The sequence below is a fragment of the Metopolophium dirhodum genome, chromosome 4 (assembly GCF_019925205.1).
Source record: "Metopolophium dirhodum isolate CAU chromosome 4, ASM1992520v1, whole genome shotgun sequence".
In the NCBI taxonomy this organism is placed as follows: domain Eukaryota; kingdom Metazoa; phylum Arthropoda; class Insecta; order Hemiptera; family Aphididae; genus Metopolophium; species Metopolophium dirhodum.
In genome coordinates, this window is record NC_083563.1 from 19160576 (window position 1) to 19179088 (window position 18513).

General features: G+C 33.5%; 1 protein-coding gene across 1 annotated transcript in view; it reads left to right on the top strand.

Moving 5' to 3' along the window:
- The first annotated feature begins 10464 nt into the window (after window positions 1-10464).
- Window positions 10465-18513, top strand: part of LOC132942373 (forkhead box protein O) — a 40975-nt gene continuing 32926 nt past the window's right edge. Inside the window, exon 1 of the mRNA XM_061010691.1 lies at window positions 10465-11461. Coding sequence (XP_060866674.1) covers window positions 11039-11461 — 423 coding nt within the window. The 5' untranslated portion in view covers window positions 10465-11038. The remainder of the gene's footprint in view (window positions 11462-18513) is intronic.

Sequence of the window (18513 nt, forward strand, 5' to 3'; positions counted from 1 at the left end):
TTATTACGTATTCGTTACTTACGACATTATTGTGTGAGCATTGCATATACACTTCTTAAAACATATGTTAAGGTAATAATTCAGTGTACGTTAATACTAAAGAGTAAATACTAGAGTAAATACTAAATAGTATACAATAAGCCCTCAGTAAATTATGATTTATGATTATGTGCCACGCTGCACTTCAATACTATCAAATAGTGTAATTATCGACTTATCGTACATAATATTATATCCTACCTATACAGTAGGTAAATTAGTAAATACAATATACTATATACATAATATGTGTGAGTAATAGATCACATTATACATTAATCAGAGAATAACGAGATTACATTATAAATGATATTATAATGGTATATGAAGTAGTAGGTGCGGTTATCATCCCGCAATAACGAGAGCTGCTGGTCTAGTGGTTTGTGCGCCGTTCGTGGTGCAGTGAAGGTAGGTGCGGTGGTTGTTTTATAACACGACGACACGCCTCTTATATTGCGGAGTGTAGGTGAAAATCAAAACGACAACGGTGGCCACCACCGACGCACCCCTTGGTCGTCGTCGTCGCCGATGACCATATGGCCGTCGGTGTCCGGTGACTTAATTATTGGATCTACACGCAGGCTGACGGTGGACGACTATAATATTATATTATTATTATGTTACGTTAAATATTATAATAACAGTGTACACTACACACTATACACTATACATAATAATATAATAATAATATTAAAACGGTAGAACGTATCATGTGCGATCGGAATATTGATCGACGGCGATGGCAGTAGTTGTAACGTGGTGTGTAATTATAAGGCCATTATAATATTACGGAATATGGATATCATGGTGCAGCAGCGAAAACGACGTGTATCTGTAATTTACCTCAAAGAAATCAGGCGCCATCAATATTATAAGGACATGGGTATTATACTATAGTATCTGACCCGCACAGCGGTATAAAGGTAATCAATTAGTATTGTTGTAATCGCGGCCGCATCGGTAAACCATAAATACGTCTATAATGGCGCGCTAAAATATTAGCGACTGTCGGCAAAGATCGAGGTTCACAGGCCACATAGCAGCTTGTCTATAGAATATGGTATTTAGGCACAGTATCCTCGCACGACGTTTCGACACGAATGTCGTTGAACCTTGAAGTAGGTATCGAATGATTTGTTCGATACATCATCATCGTAATATCATTACATCGATATAATATTATACCTATTATATAATAATGTAATATACCAATTGGTATTATAACACACGTCATACACTCATACATACCTGCAGCTATTTGTTATGACTTATGAAGCACACGTGTATCTATTTTGATATTATAGACATATAATATTGTTTACAATTATAATATTATATTAACAATAAATTTAACCAATACATAATATATTATAATTTATATTATATTATATATATCGACTTAACGTTCCCCGTCTCTTATTATTATGCATGTTAAGTACTTGCAGGTTGGGTTCTCAAAAAGTCAAAACTCTTCAAAGTTCAAACTCTCAAAGCTCGCAAACATTAAGAAATTCTAAAAGTTTTAAGTTCGAGAATAATCGAGGTTCAAATTCGAACTGATACAACTTATCACTTATGCACTTAATTGAATTTTTTTCGTCGGGGGTTGTCTCATTGTCTGCCCTGTTCTCAATATCATCCGATACCTGCCACCTATATAGTTATGTGATGATATGAATTTTACTTTGTAGACTCCCTAAGTTGTTAGTTTTTTACTCAAAATAAGTGATATTTTAAAATTAAATTTAAAAACTAAAAGTCAAGATCTTAAATTTAATTTTCTTATTGCTATAAACTTATAAATTGTAATAAAGATCAGTCCGTGAAAACTTAAGTTTTTAACCCATCCCTCTGACCCTATATAGTGTTAAGTAGATGTATATACTGCAATATTGTAAAAACTTATAAGTTATAATATATAAGTAGCACAAATGACAAATGTACCTATACAAAATAAATAAACGTATATTGTATATCGGAAATAAATACATAATTAATCATACGATAATATACTGAATTGAATCGTTTTCATTTTTATGGCTTGTTGACTGTTATCATTCGTTCAGCTTTTAACTGATACGATTTTGCGCCCAACTCGGATAGGACGGGAACGAAGAATATGTTTAATGTATAACCCACTCAATTTTTTTTATCGGTACCTTCTGTTTGTTTTATCTAAAAAATACTTGGCAGGCGTACGTCAATATTTTCGTATACGTCCGTATACGTTCGTCACAACAATATTTTAACCTAATTCATTCCCCGTAATAGGGATCTTCTATAATGCGTCTTAATTAAATCCTAGAAAAAAATCAAAATAACAAACAAAAATGACGTAGGTATAAAAGGTGAGTTGCTTGAACTTTGTATGATTAACGTGAAATTGATAATGATAATAAGTCATGATTTTTGTTACAAAATTACATAAGATTTTCATTCAAGAAAATAAATTATACATAATTATTCAGTAATTTAAGTTGAAATTGAATCATTATACATAGGTATTGATTTAACACTATCTGATTAATATTATTTAACAAATTGTTTTATCTTAATAACGATGAGTAAACTTATATAATACTCATATCTCTCCAACTCGAGGATTACATATTATACTTTGTGTAGACTATAAAGTAATTTCGTACCATACAGACATACAGTACAGACAGTACAGTAGATATAGTTGTAATGTGCTACATAGTACATATTATTGATTATTCAGCATTTTCAGCAATTTTATGATTAAGATATATATAATAATACGTTCTTAACATAATATAATATATCCTCCAAGGACATTTCCTTCAAATAGAAATTGTTTTTAAAAATCAATTAAATTACTTGCACATTTTGCATTCCAACGGCAGAAAACCATGTTTTGATTTCCTCATATTAATAATTTTGTAATTGATAATGACTATTTTCTTTTATAATGTACATAATCGGGTATTGTGAACTTATATTTAAATGTATTTGGTTTGGTTTGTAACTAAACGAAACAGAAATAATTGAATTAAAACATTTTTTAAAAATATGTTTCTTATGTGGATCACCAAAATTACGTAGTTTGGATCTGGATTCTAGATACGCATTTTATTTTACAGATAACAATATGAAACATTATAAATAATTGGAATATTTTTGTATAGATAAGATAAGGAATTTGATTGCATATAATATAAATAATCATAGTCAACACAAATGTAGTTAAGGTCCAATCGGAACCGCGATCTGGACATATTTCTTATAAATTAATTTATTGCGCACTGAGTTAAGCCCGACGGAATTACACCGTGTAATTATAATAATATTATTGTTGATAAAAGTTTTAATATGAATTATGATGTGTGCAATGTGTCATGCACTCATGTGTGTGTGCGTATTTCTCGCAAATACAGTTACGCCGTGTGTTATAAGTATGTACTGACTATTTGTACAATCAATATTATACCATCTACGCATGTCTTCATTTTTATCTGCCCACACGATAGTCGATACCTAACCACCGGAGAAACCGTGACGTCGTGAAATTTGGGACACAAGTACGCGCGGGGTACTTTGTACACACAATCTAAAAAAAAAATTCCACCTCATCGGACAACTTTTACTTGCAATTGGCCCGAGGTGGAAAAAATGTAGGTACTTCAATTTGATATAATATATTAATATCATTTATGTGATACCCACACGCGTGTGTGTGTTATAATAATAATATGCAGATATAATGTTTTAATGCATTCGTGCGGGGACCAAAGCTCTTAACTTACCAGATCGGCGATAGGCCGCACTTGGAATATTATACATATAAATTGATAAATTATTGTAAGTTTTAATCGTCTAGTGCGTATAATTTTATCGTAATAAAAACATATTATTATAATATACTGCAGTCTACAACAGGTTTACTTATAATATTGTATTGGGAAAATACTGGAATCCGATAATTTGATTATATATTATATAATTTGATGAAAATGTTTGATAATAGTAATATACTTTATCCTATTATAACTATTTATAATAACATTAAAATATAATTTGGTGAAATGGTCTTTTTCTAAATTTAGTTTCGGCCAAACTTCGATCTAACTGTAGACGACGTACGACAAAAATATAATATACCCGGTCCCCATAGATGTGGGTCGCAATCGATTAATTATATTTGTACACGAATACGCGAAATACACGATGACGTGATGCCAATTGTTTACAGAATTATATTATATTATTGAGTTCGAGTGAAGGATGAGAAAATATAATAACTGACAACTGGTTAGGTATTATACGCAACCACAAATAAGTGCAGTGAATTATAATAGGGATTGGGGATAACCGATAGGTTTTGTTACGGGAGATTTTGACGCCGGTCATTTTGACGTTGATCAATATTTGTTTCCGGTTATGAATGTATAATATGACCCGGATCAAATGACATTTCGCCATATTATTATTATTATTATTATTACTATGCAGTATAAACTACAAAGGCGCATTAAATGCGTAATTTCGTAAAAACGTTACAAGTTTGCAGTGTTTGCAAATATTTATAAATCCGCACACGCTAACCTAACAGCTTGAAATAAAAGTGTGCTAATTTCGTGGCTATATTATAATATTCTCAATACCGATTCATTTAAATTACACTTGCATATAACAATGTATAACACGGCCATATTTCGTCGTCGACCGTGGTAAGATGTAAAGCGTAAATGCATATTATAGTAATATTATAATACCCTATCGTTATATTAATACAGCCATAGTCGTGAAAATAGTGTCCTGAAATGCTTTTGTCTTGACTCTTGAGCCCAAAATGTTTTAAGAGCTAAAGGAGAGTATTTATAATATATCACCTTATAAAAATGTACGATAGTCGATCACCAACAATTACTTCTAATTATTGAATAAATAAATAAAATACATTTACAATTGTATCTTTTGCTTATAGACTATAAAACATAAATATTAAAACTAAGTAAAAATAAGGATTGAAATACTGTTTCATCGATCGATGTTCAACGATATTGTACATTTTTGAATTGATATTATTATTTATTATAATGTAACTTGCAAAACCCACATGCCATTTACAATTATTAATTATTAGATACAATTATTATATAAAGGTGCATATTATTATTATTATATACATATTCTTATTATATTATAATATTATACACAATCATTTTCACGGACGCAGTATGCACACATACGCTGAGAGGACTTTGATATTTAATTACAATTATATATTTATATGTCATTATATTATTATATATATACGCAAATGCATTATTTCACAATCACTGCATTTATGAATAATTCGTATGATAACCGACGACTACTACTGTAGCATGAGTTTACGTGGACCGGTAGTCCGCTGCGGCGCCGTATATTATAGTAATATATTATTATAATATGATACATTATTATTATTTTATTTGCAACATAATAATATAATATGATGTAGGAGTCAAATTTGTTCTATTTATTTTATCTGTATGACGTATGTAGTATGTTCGCGAGTACTTACGTATTGTAGTGTTGTCGTGTCGTGTCGTGTTCAGTAATGGAAGAGTACGTTGAGAAATTTAGAATATAAATTATAATTAGTATAATAAATAATAATACAATGTTATATACCATATTAAAATTGAGTGTAAAACTGCAGAAAATATGAAATGGGTAGTTTTTTTTATAAAGTACAATGCATATAACATAATATCATGACAATTGAGTGTGATGATTCTCTATTTTTGAGCTCGATCAGATATGCCTGATAATGGGGAATTACATACGACATCGTATACTGTGTAGTTTAATAATTATTATTATAATTTACATCCGTAATATTAACACGCAGCTGAGCTTTAATGCTTTAAATGTTGTCTGAAAATAATGGGATGCCCTAATGTATCAGATTTCAATTCAATTATATGTTATTATTTTTAGTTTAAAAATTAAATTAGTTTTCGAAATAATTTCATAAAATTGGTTAAAAGTTTACAACATAATATTATATCGAATATTCGAATGATTACTAGATTACATCGACAGAATATATTCATTTAAACGGGCAATAAATTATATTACCTCGTACAATAAATACAGTAGGTATTATAAAAATTATAATAATTAGTTTTGGTTATTACGAGAGGGTGAGCTGATAATATATTGTTATTTACTGTCATTATCTGTACTGAGTAAGTATTAACTATTAGGTACGTGCCACGCACCACAATATTATTATAATACATGAAATAAAAGACAATAATTCCTGGGAGAACTGGGGGTGGGACGGGGGGATATTGTAATATTTTTTTAAAAATTTTATTTTAAAAATATAATAATTATAATAGTTGCGTTTTTTTACATTCATTATATTCAAATAAGATTTATTTTGAGAAATAATTACATGGCAAGACACGATACTACAAAATAGTAACAAATTTCGGTATAATAATTATTTAATAACTAATAATTTATAATTTTGCATAAACATTTATCAATTTCCTTATTATTAGATTATAACGAATATGAAAATTATTATATATTTCTATAAACGCATTACCAGGGTAACATTGCCTAGTGCATGTAATAACACTACTATAAATATATTGGAAAAAATGATGACGTAATCTGACAATATTAATGTATAGCTTTATACATTTAATTTAATTAATTAAAAAAATGAGGAAATATATTATATTAATATAAAAATAAAATAATAAAAACTAATAGGGAATAAAATAAGCTCGAAATTAATACACTAATAAATAATAATACACCAATGTAAATAATATCATGTCCGTAAATTCGAAATGTGTTTTAGTGTTAAAAATTTGATATACAATATTATACAATATATTATATATAATATTATCACTCGCGTAACTTAGAGGTTCTAACGTAACCTTGACCTAAAAACATAACACAAAATAGATGATATAGGCAATAATTATATTTTATGTATAATTTAGTACATTATTGACGATTATACAAAAGTTTTATATTTTCGTCAAGCATAAATTATGAGTGACATATAATTTTTGTACGCACAATGTACATTACGGATGTACTATTTTTGTACAATACAGTACACAATATAGCTATACATTTTATATTATTCCAGCCAACAGCCGGTAAGTTTATAATAATATTATGTAGAGCACAAGTAAGGTAATACTAATATTATAGTCACTATCAATAAGAACAATAACCTGTGTGTTTGTGTACCTAAATATTTTGGAGAATCTTTAACGTCAAAAGGGTGAGCCCAAACCCAAATGTGTATTGTACTTATATAGGTACATTAATATTATTTAACATTTTTGAAATGTGCGTAAAATATGTGAGAATATTTGTAAATAATCCAAAAGATTATCAAGGGTTGACGACAACAAACTACAAAGAGACACTCTGCATGTACATATTTTACATACTAATGGATAAAGACACTGTAATAATAATAATAATAACATTGAGACGGCCACACGGATGATTTTTTTTTTAATGTGCTGCTTGATGCTTAAAATAGTTTGAATTAATAAGAGTATAAAAGGAATCCTTTTACGGAGACGATACGGTATAACCAGAGAGATATGAAAAGGAGATTAAATGTTCAAACCACGGTACCTAAATGGAATTTTTTTTAGCTATGTGTGCTTATATTGTGCTTTATTCGGAATTTTAAACTGCACACAGACGGGCCACACACAGGTATTTTTATCAACAGGAAAAGTTTCAATAAAACACAATCTCACCGCGGTGTTACAGTTTAAAATTAAGACTAGACATTTATCATCATAATAATATTATTCATATCGGTTGATGAATATTACGACATTATACACGTTCAAATGTGCGAATGTTTTCACATTTTTAAGTTTTTGACCCCTGTCTTGCACTCTTTCTGCAGTGTACTTCAATTGTCTCAATTTACAAACGCTATGAAGTATGAATTTATCATCGTAACAGAGTTACCGAGTGTAAAACCGAACAAATTGACACGTCGTAATTCAGTGGCGGCGTTGGCGCCGGGGTGGGCCATTTAACGTCTCGGTCCCGAAACTGGCACGTCCCGATTTATCTTATTGCATGGTTGGAAAAAGGATTGTTATTTTAAATATGAATGACACTAGTTATTGTAATGTATAATGATATGAAAAAAAAATACCTGTCGGCGAAAACATAAAAAGAAATATTTTGTAGTTTGTACACAGTTTGTGTATACGTTATTATTTCTGAACTGTAAATATTAATTTAACATTTTTTTTTTTCACTTGTTCATTATATTAATTATTATAATGTGGATATATTTTCATTGTTACTATATTTTAGCTGATTTATAACAGTTGGCATGACATAATATACTAACACCTTGTTAACAAAACAATATTTAGTTATTTTATATTTTTCATTATTAAAGAGATAATAACGGCGTTTTATAATAAAAGTTTCAGGCTTGACACGCCGCGCATCCACTGCGGATTGATAAATACAAAGTGTGTTATCATATTCATATTTATTTATTTTTGATGCCCACTGGCCACTGACCACACCTGTGATCTGTAATACGCCACGCGTGTAGTTGAGAGTCACGCGTCATTGCTCTGGCCTCTGAAATAAAAGTGCAAAAATCGGGTGAAACATGTTATGTACAGTTAAATGATACAAACTATAATTATTAATATTGTGATCTACGATCGGCTCGTATTGCTCAAGGTCACTTTATTATCAAAAATTAGATCGGAACCGGGACGCTGTACAATATTGTTTCCAATTTGTAAATGATTTGCACGTAATAATAGTACGTTAATAATAATTACAACAACGACAACAGTAATTAGGTTATATAGTGGAATAAAAATATTATTCTGGCAAGTAGACATATTTTTTATTTTTTTTTCCATCTGTTCATAAATCGAACATTTTGCAAATTTAGTGACGAAAATGTGTTTGATTAATGAAAAAGAAAAAAAGAAATAATTCACAGAACGAAGAAACCTCCTACAAGTCGAATAGTTTTGGGGTAATTATCCGAGTGTTACGACCTACGGCTGAAAACTCATCCATTGAAATAAGAAGAGGAGCAAATTTAGTATTGTGTTTTCCAAGGATGCTTAATTTTCATTTATCGAATTCGTACTTAGACCGGTTTCACAGTCGCGCGTACGGTACGCGCAGTGGCGTAGACTGGAATTTGGGAAATTGGGAGGCGGGGGCATAATATAATATTATATTCATTATAAATAAATACATTTTTAAGATAAATCGCAGGATAGTGCCCCCCACACTAATATTATATGTGAAAAAAGGTCATGGGGGATTCATCCACAATATCAACCACTCCCACCCACCACGTGCATAGGCCATGGGTATGCGCATCTACGCACGTTTTTCGATTTAATTTGTTTAATTTCGTACGCGCCGATGGTTTGGAGCTATCGTGTACGGTATATTGTAATTCGAAAAACGCGCGTAACATACGCGCATCAGCTGTGTGAAACGGGCCTTAAATAATAATTAATTTCATTAATATCCGTCTTAGTTTATTATATTTTATCCGGTCCATTCATTTTAACGGACATCAGAAAAACGGACAGTGGGAAGTGGCCTACTCCGTAGCGGTGAAACTTTTCTAATCGTCCGTCCTCCGCGAACACTGCGAACCGAACTAATACAAGATACACGAATCAACCAGATCGAACGTGTCCGAAAAATGAGTACTTTGGTGATATTAATATTATTATGACGTTCTTATTGGTGTTATATTTTATATTACGTCGCATTTAAATTTCCCCCTTCCTCCGCCCAACCCAAAATACGCAACCGGCCATCGAAAGTCTGGGTTATTCCACGACATTTTCGAAATAATTACAATTAATTATACACACGCACACACAATATACCAAAATAGTCGACGGGATTCGAATCGCGTCCGCACGTTCACTGATATTATTTATTAAATACAGAGTGGGTAATTACGAGATACGCTGTAATAAAATTTAAAATTCGTATCCAATAATAATCGACTGGTCGGGCGATCAGGTCAATCTCGTAGCCATCGAATAATAATAATAAAACTGTCCTTGACACCCCCGTCCGTACCCCGAGAACCGAACAGTAAACACTGTAATATTGTTGTATTAATATAGACACACTTTTATAATAGTAATAATAATAATAATAATATTATACATAGTAATATTATAAACATAACATATGATCGTCGTCGTCGTCGCCGCCGCCGCGACCATAATATTATGGTCGGCCTACACGCTTCGCGCGGAAGGTCATGGTTTCTCGCGGCTGCGGACGGTCGTTCGACATCGGCGTACTGGCAGCACTGTGTCGAAAGTGCCGCCCCCCGCCGCTACGACAACCGTGGGCCCGGCTGCCACCTCGTCGAGGTCGTCCACAGCACTCCAACACTCCACCGACCACCGGCCCACCGCGCGGTACGCTTACACCGAGCGGACGCTGTAGCTGCCGCCACCGACTGCTGCGTCGTAGTGTCGTCCTCGTGACTTTTCCCCCGCGCACGTTTCTCGTTACATCGCCGTCGCCGTCACATATTATCGTCAGTACTCAGTTGCGGCGCAATTAGTGTGCACTCGTGACGTGAGCGTTTCGTCGCGTGCTTCTGTCTGGTGTGTGTGTGTGTGGTTTATCCGCGATTTAATTTTGTTATAATAATGTGTACATGTATGCAGTTCAACATATTTTAAAAACATACACCGCGTATAATATATGTACGATGCGTATATAATTATTACTTTTTCGTGTTTGAACAATATTTAAACTATTTTTTTTTTTTTTTAAAACGTTTTTTTTTTATTGTTAATATTTGTTTTCCCTTTATGTTTACACTCTGTCGTACTTGGTTTAGGTAAAACACGTTAACCGGTTTCCCGTGTAAGTTTAATTTTTTCGTATACAAGTGTACGACTTCCGTTCGTCGTTTTGAAAAAGGAAAGAGACGTACGTCTTGAGAGCCATCATGGATTACGGTTTGGAGCCGTTGCAGAGGGCCAGGTCAAACACTTGGCCCTTGCCCAGACCGGACGCCGAGGACGGCGGGCCCCAGATGCCCGAGGGCAGCCCCCCGCAGTTGTTGGACATTATCACCGACGTGGGTGGAAACGGCAGCAGTGGCGGTACCGTTGGCGGCGTACCGTCGCCGGGCTCCGGGCTGCACCCGCCGCAACAGCAGCAGGGCGGTGGCATGGTCACCGGGGCGGTCAAGAAGACTTCCAGCCGGCGGAACGCCTGGGGTAACCAGTCGTACGCGGACCTTATCACGCAGGCCATCAGCTCGGTGCCGGAACAGCGGCTCACGCTGTCGCAGATCTACGAGTGGATGGTGCAGAACGTACCGTATTTCAAGGACAAGGGCGACAGCAACAGTTCGGCTGGATGGAAGGTAAGACAGTGATCCCTATTAAGCTTACAATTATTGATATTATAACCATATAAATGACTAAATAACCCTCCCCCGGCTTGTCCTCACATGACTCCTCCAACTCTAACTCCGTTAAACCGGACCAGTCTGCGTAAATAATTCGTAATTTATCGAGTGCCTACTAAACGTCCAGGTTTTTCGTTATGCCCCACCCCCTCCCCCACCGAGTCTGAAACCTTTTTAATATATTCGATTTGAATAAACTAGAACGTTTAGTGACAATACTTATTAATAATTCTGAGAATAATCGACTTTGGGTCAGTGTCCTGAGCTTATCGGGAGAAAAGATCGTTGTGGGGTATTACCACTATGCTGTGGGTGGTGGGGGTGGGCCGCCGTCGTCGCGGACCGTGTACCCCCGCACCACCTGTGTGCCGAGTCCACGTGAGACCGTCGCCCGTCGGGTAGCCACTGAAATCGGATCGGACGGTATTCACCGAACGTATTATAATATTATATTCCAATGAAATATTAGGTATTCTATAGAGTGTACTGCACTACTGCGGCGCACGCGGAGGATTTTATTGTGACCTCCACTGCAGCGTGCGTACCGCGGTAGAGGTCAACCGCCGACGAGCCGCGTTTTGGCGCGCGCGTAATCGATGCTAATTTATGGGCCCAAACTCCCAAAGCGACGGCGGCGCACGTGGTGGTGTGGCTGACTATGGCCGGTGGAAGGTGATCGCGAAATACGCAAACGCCCCCCCAGGAGATCGCGTGCATGCGAAACACCACCGCTTGCCCGACGACGTGTGTGGAACTCTCGACTCCAGCGAGTGTCAATTTTCGGCGGGATTCCGTGACTGCGTGAACACACCGCGCCTATTGTGACTGGTGGTGGTGGTGGTGGTGGTGGAGGCAACGGCGGTGTTGCAGGCGGAGAAACGGTATCATCTGTCCGGGGCAAAGAGTACGGCGGACACACGCTCGCGCGCAATATCCAACGTACACGCACGAGCGCGTCTCGGTCTCACACAAACAAACTGATAAGAGGTGACGTACTTGTGTGTGTACCTACGAGCGTACATTAATAACGCACGAGAAAACGAGCGTTGCTAATTAAAAATAGTAGAATTATAGGGAACGCGCGGTTACACCCACCTACCCACCTGCGTTGTACCGCTGACCAAAGAGATGATCGTGTCTGAATATTATCCGATAACGCGGATCCCGGTGTGTTTCACAGGTGAAAGGGTCATCTCGGATAAGACGCGATTGGATATTTTTCTTTCCGTTTTACCCGTCCCAATGATCTATCGTCGTATACGTTATTATTATTATATTCCGTAGGTACGTTATTACGTACATCGGTCATGATGATGATACGCCTCCCGTACGTCTTTCTTTCCCGACATTGGCGTTCAAAATAACAATATTAATATTATTATTATTATTATTATTACGCGCACACGTCCGCGGTTTTGCGAGCATCTCGTCGTATTTCCGTTTCGTGGTGGTGGTGTGGCCAAGCACTCGTCAAACACCACTCCAAACGTTATTATGTCCCTAATACGTTTCTTGCGTTTCACGAGGAGTACAATAATATTATTTTATGATTACGCTCTTCACAATAATTATTGATACTACGAAAATCCTACTTATCTTGAAAACACGAATGTCATAAAGGTATTTAAAAAAAAAAAAATGAAATTTATAAAGTGTCCACTCTTATAATACGTCGACAACACAATACAAATGATTAGGAGTATAATTATTAATTACTGTAATGTTTTATCAATAGTTCTTAATTTTTTTTTGTTCCTAAGCATTATTCGCGTTAACCGATCGGTTTTGAGGATTTAGTGCACTTTGAATAGACGCAAAGCACGCGTAAAGCGATAAAAACCACCCGGAGTGATATCTTATCTCATTTGCGCTCACGAGCCATAATAAGCAGTGAATTAGTTGAAGACGACTTGAAATCGTCGTCACACCTAATTAGGCAAGTTAATTCGAATTCGCTTTACGAAATAGTTTCAATTTCTTCTTTTCCATAATCATTCAAGGTCGGAGATTGTTGTTTGTATAAACGAATTAGGTATTTAAAAACTGAGAAAAATCGATACGTAAAATAACAGTTTATATTATATTGTATTCATTTAACAGTGGATCAGAAAATTAGTCAAATTAACTACGATTCACAATTGGGCTTCAATCACATTAATTATATGCTCGCTCATTATAATATTCCCTCGTGGTATTAAGAGGATACTACACTGCCATTTATTGTCTCCGTCTTATCAGTGCGAAACAAGGCAAGTTTACGCTCATCAGATCAAGTTTAGCTTCGTTAGTTTAAAAATTAGAGTGAATCGACCTATTATGAAACTTTATGGTAAGAAAATTATCTTTGTTTGTATGTGTGTTTTTTACGATAATTTAAATTTTTAGCAAATTGTGAGTATTTTTAATTTACGTTATATTATATACGCATAATTTGCTAAAAAATTTAATTATAGTAAAAAACCCACACACAAACATAGATAATATTCTTACCATCAAGTTTTATAATAGATCAATTCACTCTAATTTTAACGTGATCTGCTGAGCGTAAATTTGCCATTTTACAAGTGCATTAGACGGAGACAACAAAAATCTGTGTATCGTCCTCTTAAAGATTTTTAGCTTTGAGCTTATAATATGATATGAATTTAGATGTGCTGTTATAATTATTTTTCGATTACTAATGCATACTTGTATGATGTCACGAATATGTATAATACTGCATTGAAACCTATTTAAGCGTAGGTACATAGTCGCTTTAATTTCGACATGGTAATGAGTTGAGTTGTATTAAATTTAATATTAAACATTTAATTATTAAATATAATATTTATTATAATTTAACACTAAATATTATATTCAATGCACTGTGTGTCTCTTTGTGATTTTTTTTATTGTTGTGAGGTAATAACGTAAGACGTTGCTAGTAATTTTAACACTCAAATTTTCATACCTACTCAACTAGTCAACTAAACGTGTAATCGTGCATGTATTTTACTTGAAGTTTGAACTTTTGGTTTTTTTCTTAATACTATTTTATTTGGTATAGTAATTATGTAATAAATACAATATTGTAGTGTGATAACCATCTTAAACTAGTAATACATTTTTAGTATAGACCTATATCCTATGCAGCTATATTATTATGTTCCATGTCACTCGTTCGGAACATACGGACATGACACTATTTCTTATAGTATAATATTATACCAAATAGGTTTTTATGTATCTGACAATTGTTAAATGGTATACATATACAAAAGTCTGCTACGAACGTCTGTATTGTTTCGACAGATAAAGTATGTGAAAACAATTTCGTAACTGTCAACAAAAGTATAAAATCGTTTTAAATTATCACATAATGTTGAATTTTTAGTAATGATATTATGTGTCGTACTTTGGCGTGTGCCCTCTGATGTAGCGCGCGACCCGTGTCAGCTGTTCATCCCGTGCTATATACGTTGTCAGTCGTCAGCGTCAGTGATTAATTAATATTTGATACCGTTTTCCTGATCGTTGAAATTAGCCACTTAAATTGCCCATTGACTTGATCTAGAAAATATTCCGATATGAGTGAACTCGTTGAACGCAATGATAATCGTGTGTATGTTAGTTAAATTTTACATGCTGCGACGCTTTAAGGAATCCGGTTTTAAATGACGTTAATCTTAGAAACACTCTGGTTCTATAAATAAAAATGTACAAAGCCAACTTTCCCCACTCCGTTACATGCTTGGGTGTTTTTCTTTTCAATAATTAATAAGAGCGGCAATTTTGTTATTGAAAAATTAGTAAGTGGTAAAGTACTAAAAACTGTGCGATCGCATAAAGTTTTTACGCGATCCCTGTGCGATCTATCGTCAGTTTATCAGTGGTAAAATGTGCCATCTATGATAATATTTTTGAATAAAATGCACAAAATTAATTTTTTTTAATTTTTTTATATATCAAATTACTTAATATTTCTGTGACAAAAAGTTTTGTTCATACCCGTAAGAAAGTCAAATATAATATTTCGATGTCTAGGTAGCCTAAAGATACTTTCAAAGATTAACGATAACTCTTAACAACCATACCAATTTATAGCATATTCAATAAGTATAACACACTGAATTTAAGACTACTGCACGACACGTAAACGTGAACGCCGCTAGTATGTATATTTGATTTACTGGGAATTTTTATCTATATTATTATTATAAGTTATAAGTTATGATCAAGGTAATCCTCGGTTGTCTAATTTTTAGGCAGTAAAACAAAGTAGCGTTTTATTTTATTACGGTTAATATTAAAAAACACCCGCCCAACCTCTAATCTCTGTCAGTGATACTCTATTAAGTATAATACTATTCTATAATCAATGCCTTCAATGGTATATACATGCGCACTGCAGTTATCTAAATACCACGGCGTTCTATATATTTGCGGCGCTTTTGTCTTTCGCTCCATCGAATGTATATCCATATACCATCGTCGGCAACCAATCAGAATAATATTATTGTAATGAGTGATAACGTTGCAGTCTAGAAAATATGCGATCCAAATATAACTAGTAGTTTGTACGAACGATCAGGTATTCAAAATAGTATAATTAATATAATTTTCGTTTTTCTCGCCCTGAGTATCTTTGTTTATACTATATACATATTAGCGGTGATATTACCAATCATTGTGGCGTTGCCGTTCATAAGTGCATAATATTATGATAGCAGTTCAGTGGCAAAACGAGACTCGATCACCTTTCTGCACCATCAACTCTACGTCATGCACTGCTAGTTTCCCGGGCGACACGTCAAGGTGTGATGCACATTGTCACTTTTGTAATGGACAGCCTTCTTCTAAGAATATATTATACGGTTTGATACGTCACTGCGGTCTGCGATCGTTATTCAGAAAATTGTATTTAAAAAATATCAGAGTACCTATTACATTGGTAGGGTTGGACCATATTTGTGAAATAACGCGTATACACGTCGTAGAGGACGATTTTTATTAATGAAGGACACTATAAATTAATATAATATAAATATCAATTATTAACTGTCATTGTCATTTGTTATGAGTTCATTTAGAAGGCAGAGATGTACCTGTCCTATATGCGGATCTTGGTGAAATGTAACTAATGCTTGAGGGACGAGATTCTGTGTTACGTTTGGTATTTTGGAACGTGGTCGGTATTCTGACTAAAATCGAATGATGTTTTTGTGTGAGGTAGTGGCGCAGGAAGCAAAGCCACGTGCTCCGAACGTGTGCAAAAAATTACTTCTACCATATACTGCATCAAATAATATATGGAGTATAACAACAGTTAATATAAAATACCTATTTGTTTTTATTAATTTATTCGTATAATACGTAAGTACTTCCTACCTATTTGCTACTATATATTTCCCTTGTATATGTAACAATTATGTATTTACATATTATTAACTATTACATAAAGTTAAATATGATTGAGGACCATGACATAATGTCCAACATTATAAAATTCCAAAATTACAATACGATACTATCTATTATAGTAAAAAGTAGTGGTTTAAAATATTATAATTTATGTGTAGGTAGGTACTTACGAGTAAACAATATTAACAACATAAGAGCCAAGAGGGTCGAAGGATGTGTTACGTAATATTATTTGGCTTGATTTTTTTTATTGGTCAAGATTCTTGATGGGCCATGCTGCTCCCCCACCCCATCCCCGTGGTTACGATTGGGCAAAAATAACAACAATGAACATATCCCTTCCATGTACGCGAAATGGAGACAGTTTGAAACCAGTTTAACCCATTGTTCAGTAGCTATATATGTGCCTATATTTTTTTTAATTCGCACTGAAAATTAAAAGGACTGCGAATCAAAATTTATTAAAAATATATAGATAATATTACAGTACTTACATTATTACCTCCAATTCGGCTAATATTAATCAACATTAAAATATTAAATACGTTAGTGAGTGGTTTTTAGGCATTTTCTATGAACTTGCCATTTGCAGTAAATTTGACCGAGGTTCTTTCTTTACTAAACAGTATAACAAGAATGGTCAAGTGACAAGTAATGAATAATATTGATATATTTACTGCTGGTTACACTGTTACATAACTAATATAGTATAATATGTATTAATCAACATTTTGAAATTTAAATCTAATTTTCACACCAAAGCTAAAATTGCATAAGACTTTCTATTTTACCACTAACATTATAAGCGATTACACTTTTTAATTACAAATTAACATAGTAAGTACTTACGTATATTTTGTATATTTCGTTGTATGAATGCCACTTAATTTTTGTTTCAATATTTGTTATTTATAATTTTATTTTATCTTTTAAAATAAAATATGCTTCAAATTATAAAATTAAAACTACAAGTTGCCATTTAAGGATAGTAATTTCACTTATTTAAGTTCATTAGGGGTGAAAAAAATAAACATTATATAAAATGTTAAAATTGCATGTATATAGGTAATTGTTTAAAAAGGAAATCTCGATTAAGTGTATTACTTATTATAACAATGACCCAAAAATGAGTATTTTGAAATATAATGATTTATTTTTGAATTTTTGAATTATTCTTAACTGATTAAATCATTACTAACTTACTAATACCGATAGTTGGGGTTTTTATAGCAAATAGCAATGCTGTAAAGAAACAAGTAATTATGGTAAAATGGTTGGATTGGAATTAACCTTTTTGTAAAATGGGAGCTGTTTGGTCCATTGAAATTATTAAATTAATATTATATTTTATTCATTTGAGAAATCTTGAATTAAATTAATACGGTTTTTGGCGATGTGACAATGTTTGTTTGAACAACATACACAGTTCATTCATTTAAATTAGCAGCTCAAAGATTTTTTAAAGCTCTGCGTACAAATGATAAAATCCACAACAGTGAAATTCTTGAAGATGGTCTCATCATATTACGTAATCAACGCAGAATCGAACTCTAGTAGTAGTATTAGTATTAGTAGTAGTAGTAGTAGTAGTAGTAGTAGTAGTAGTA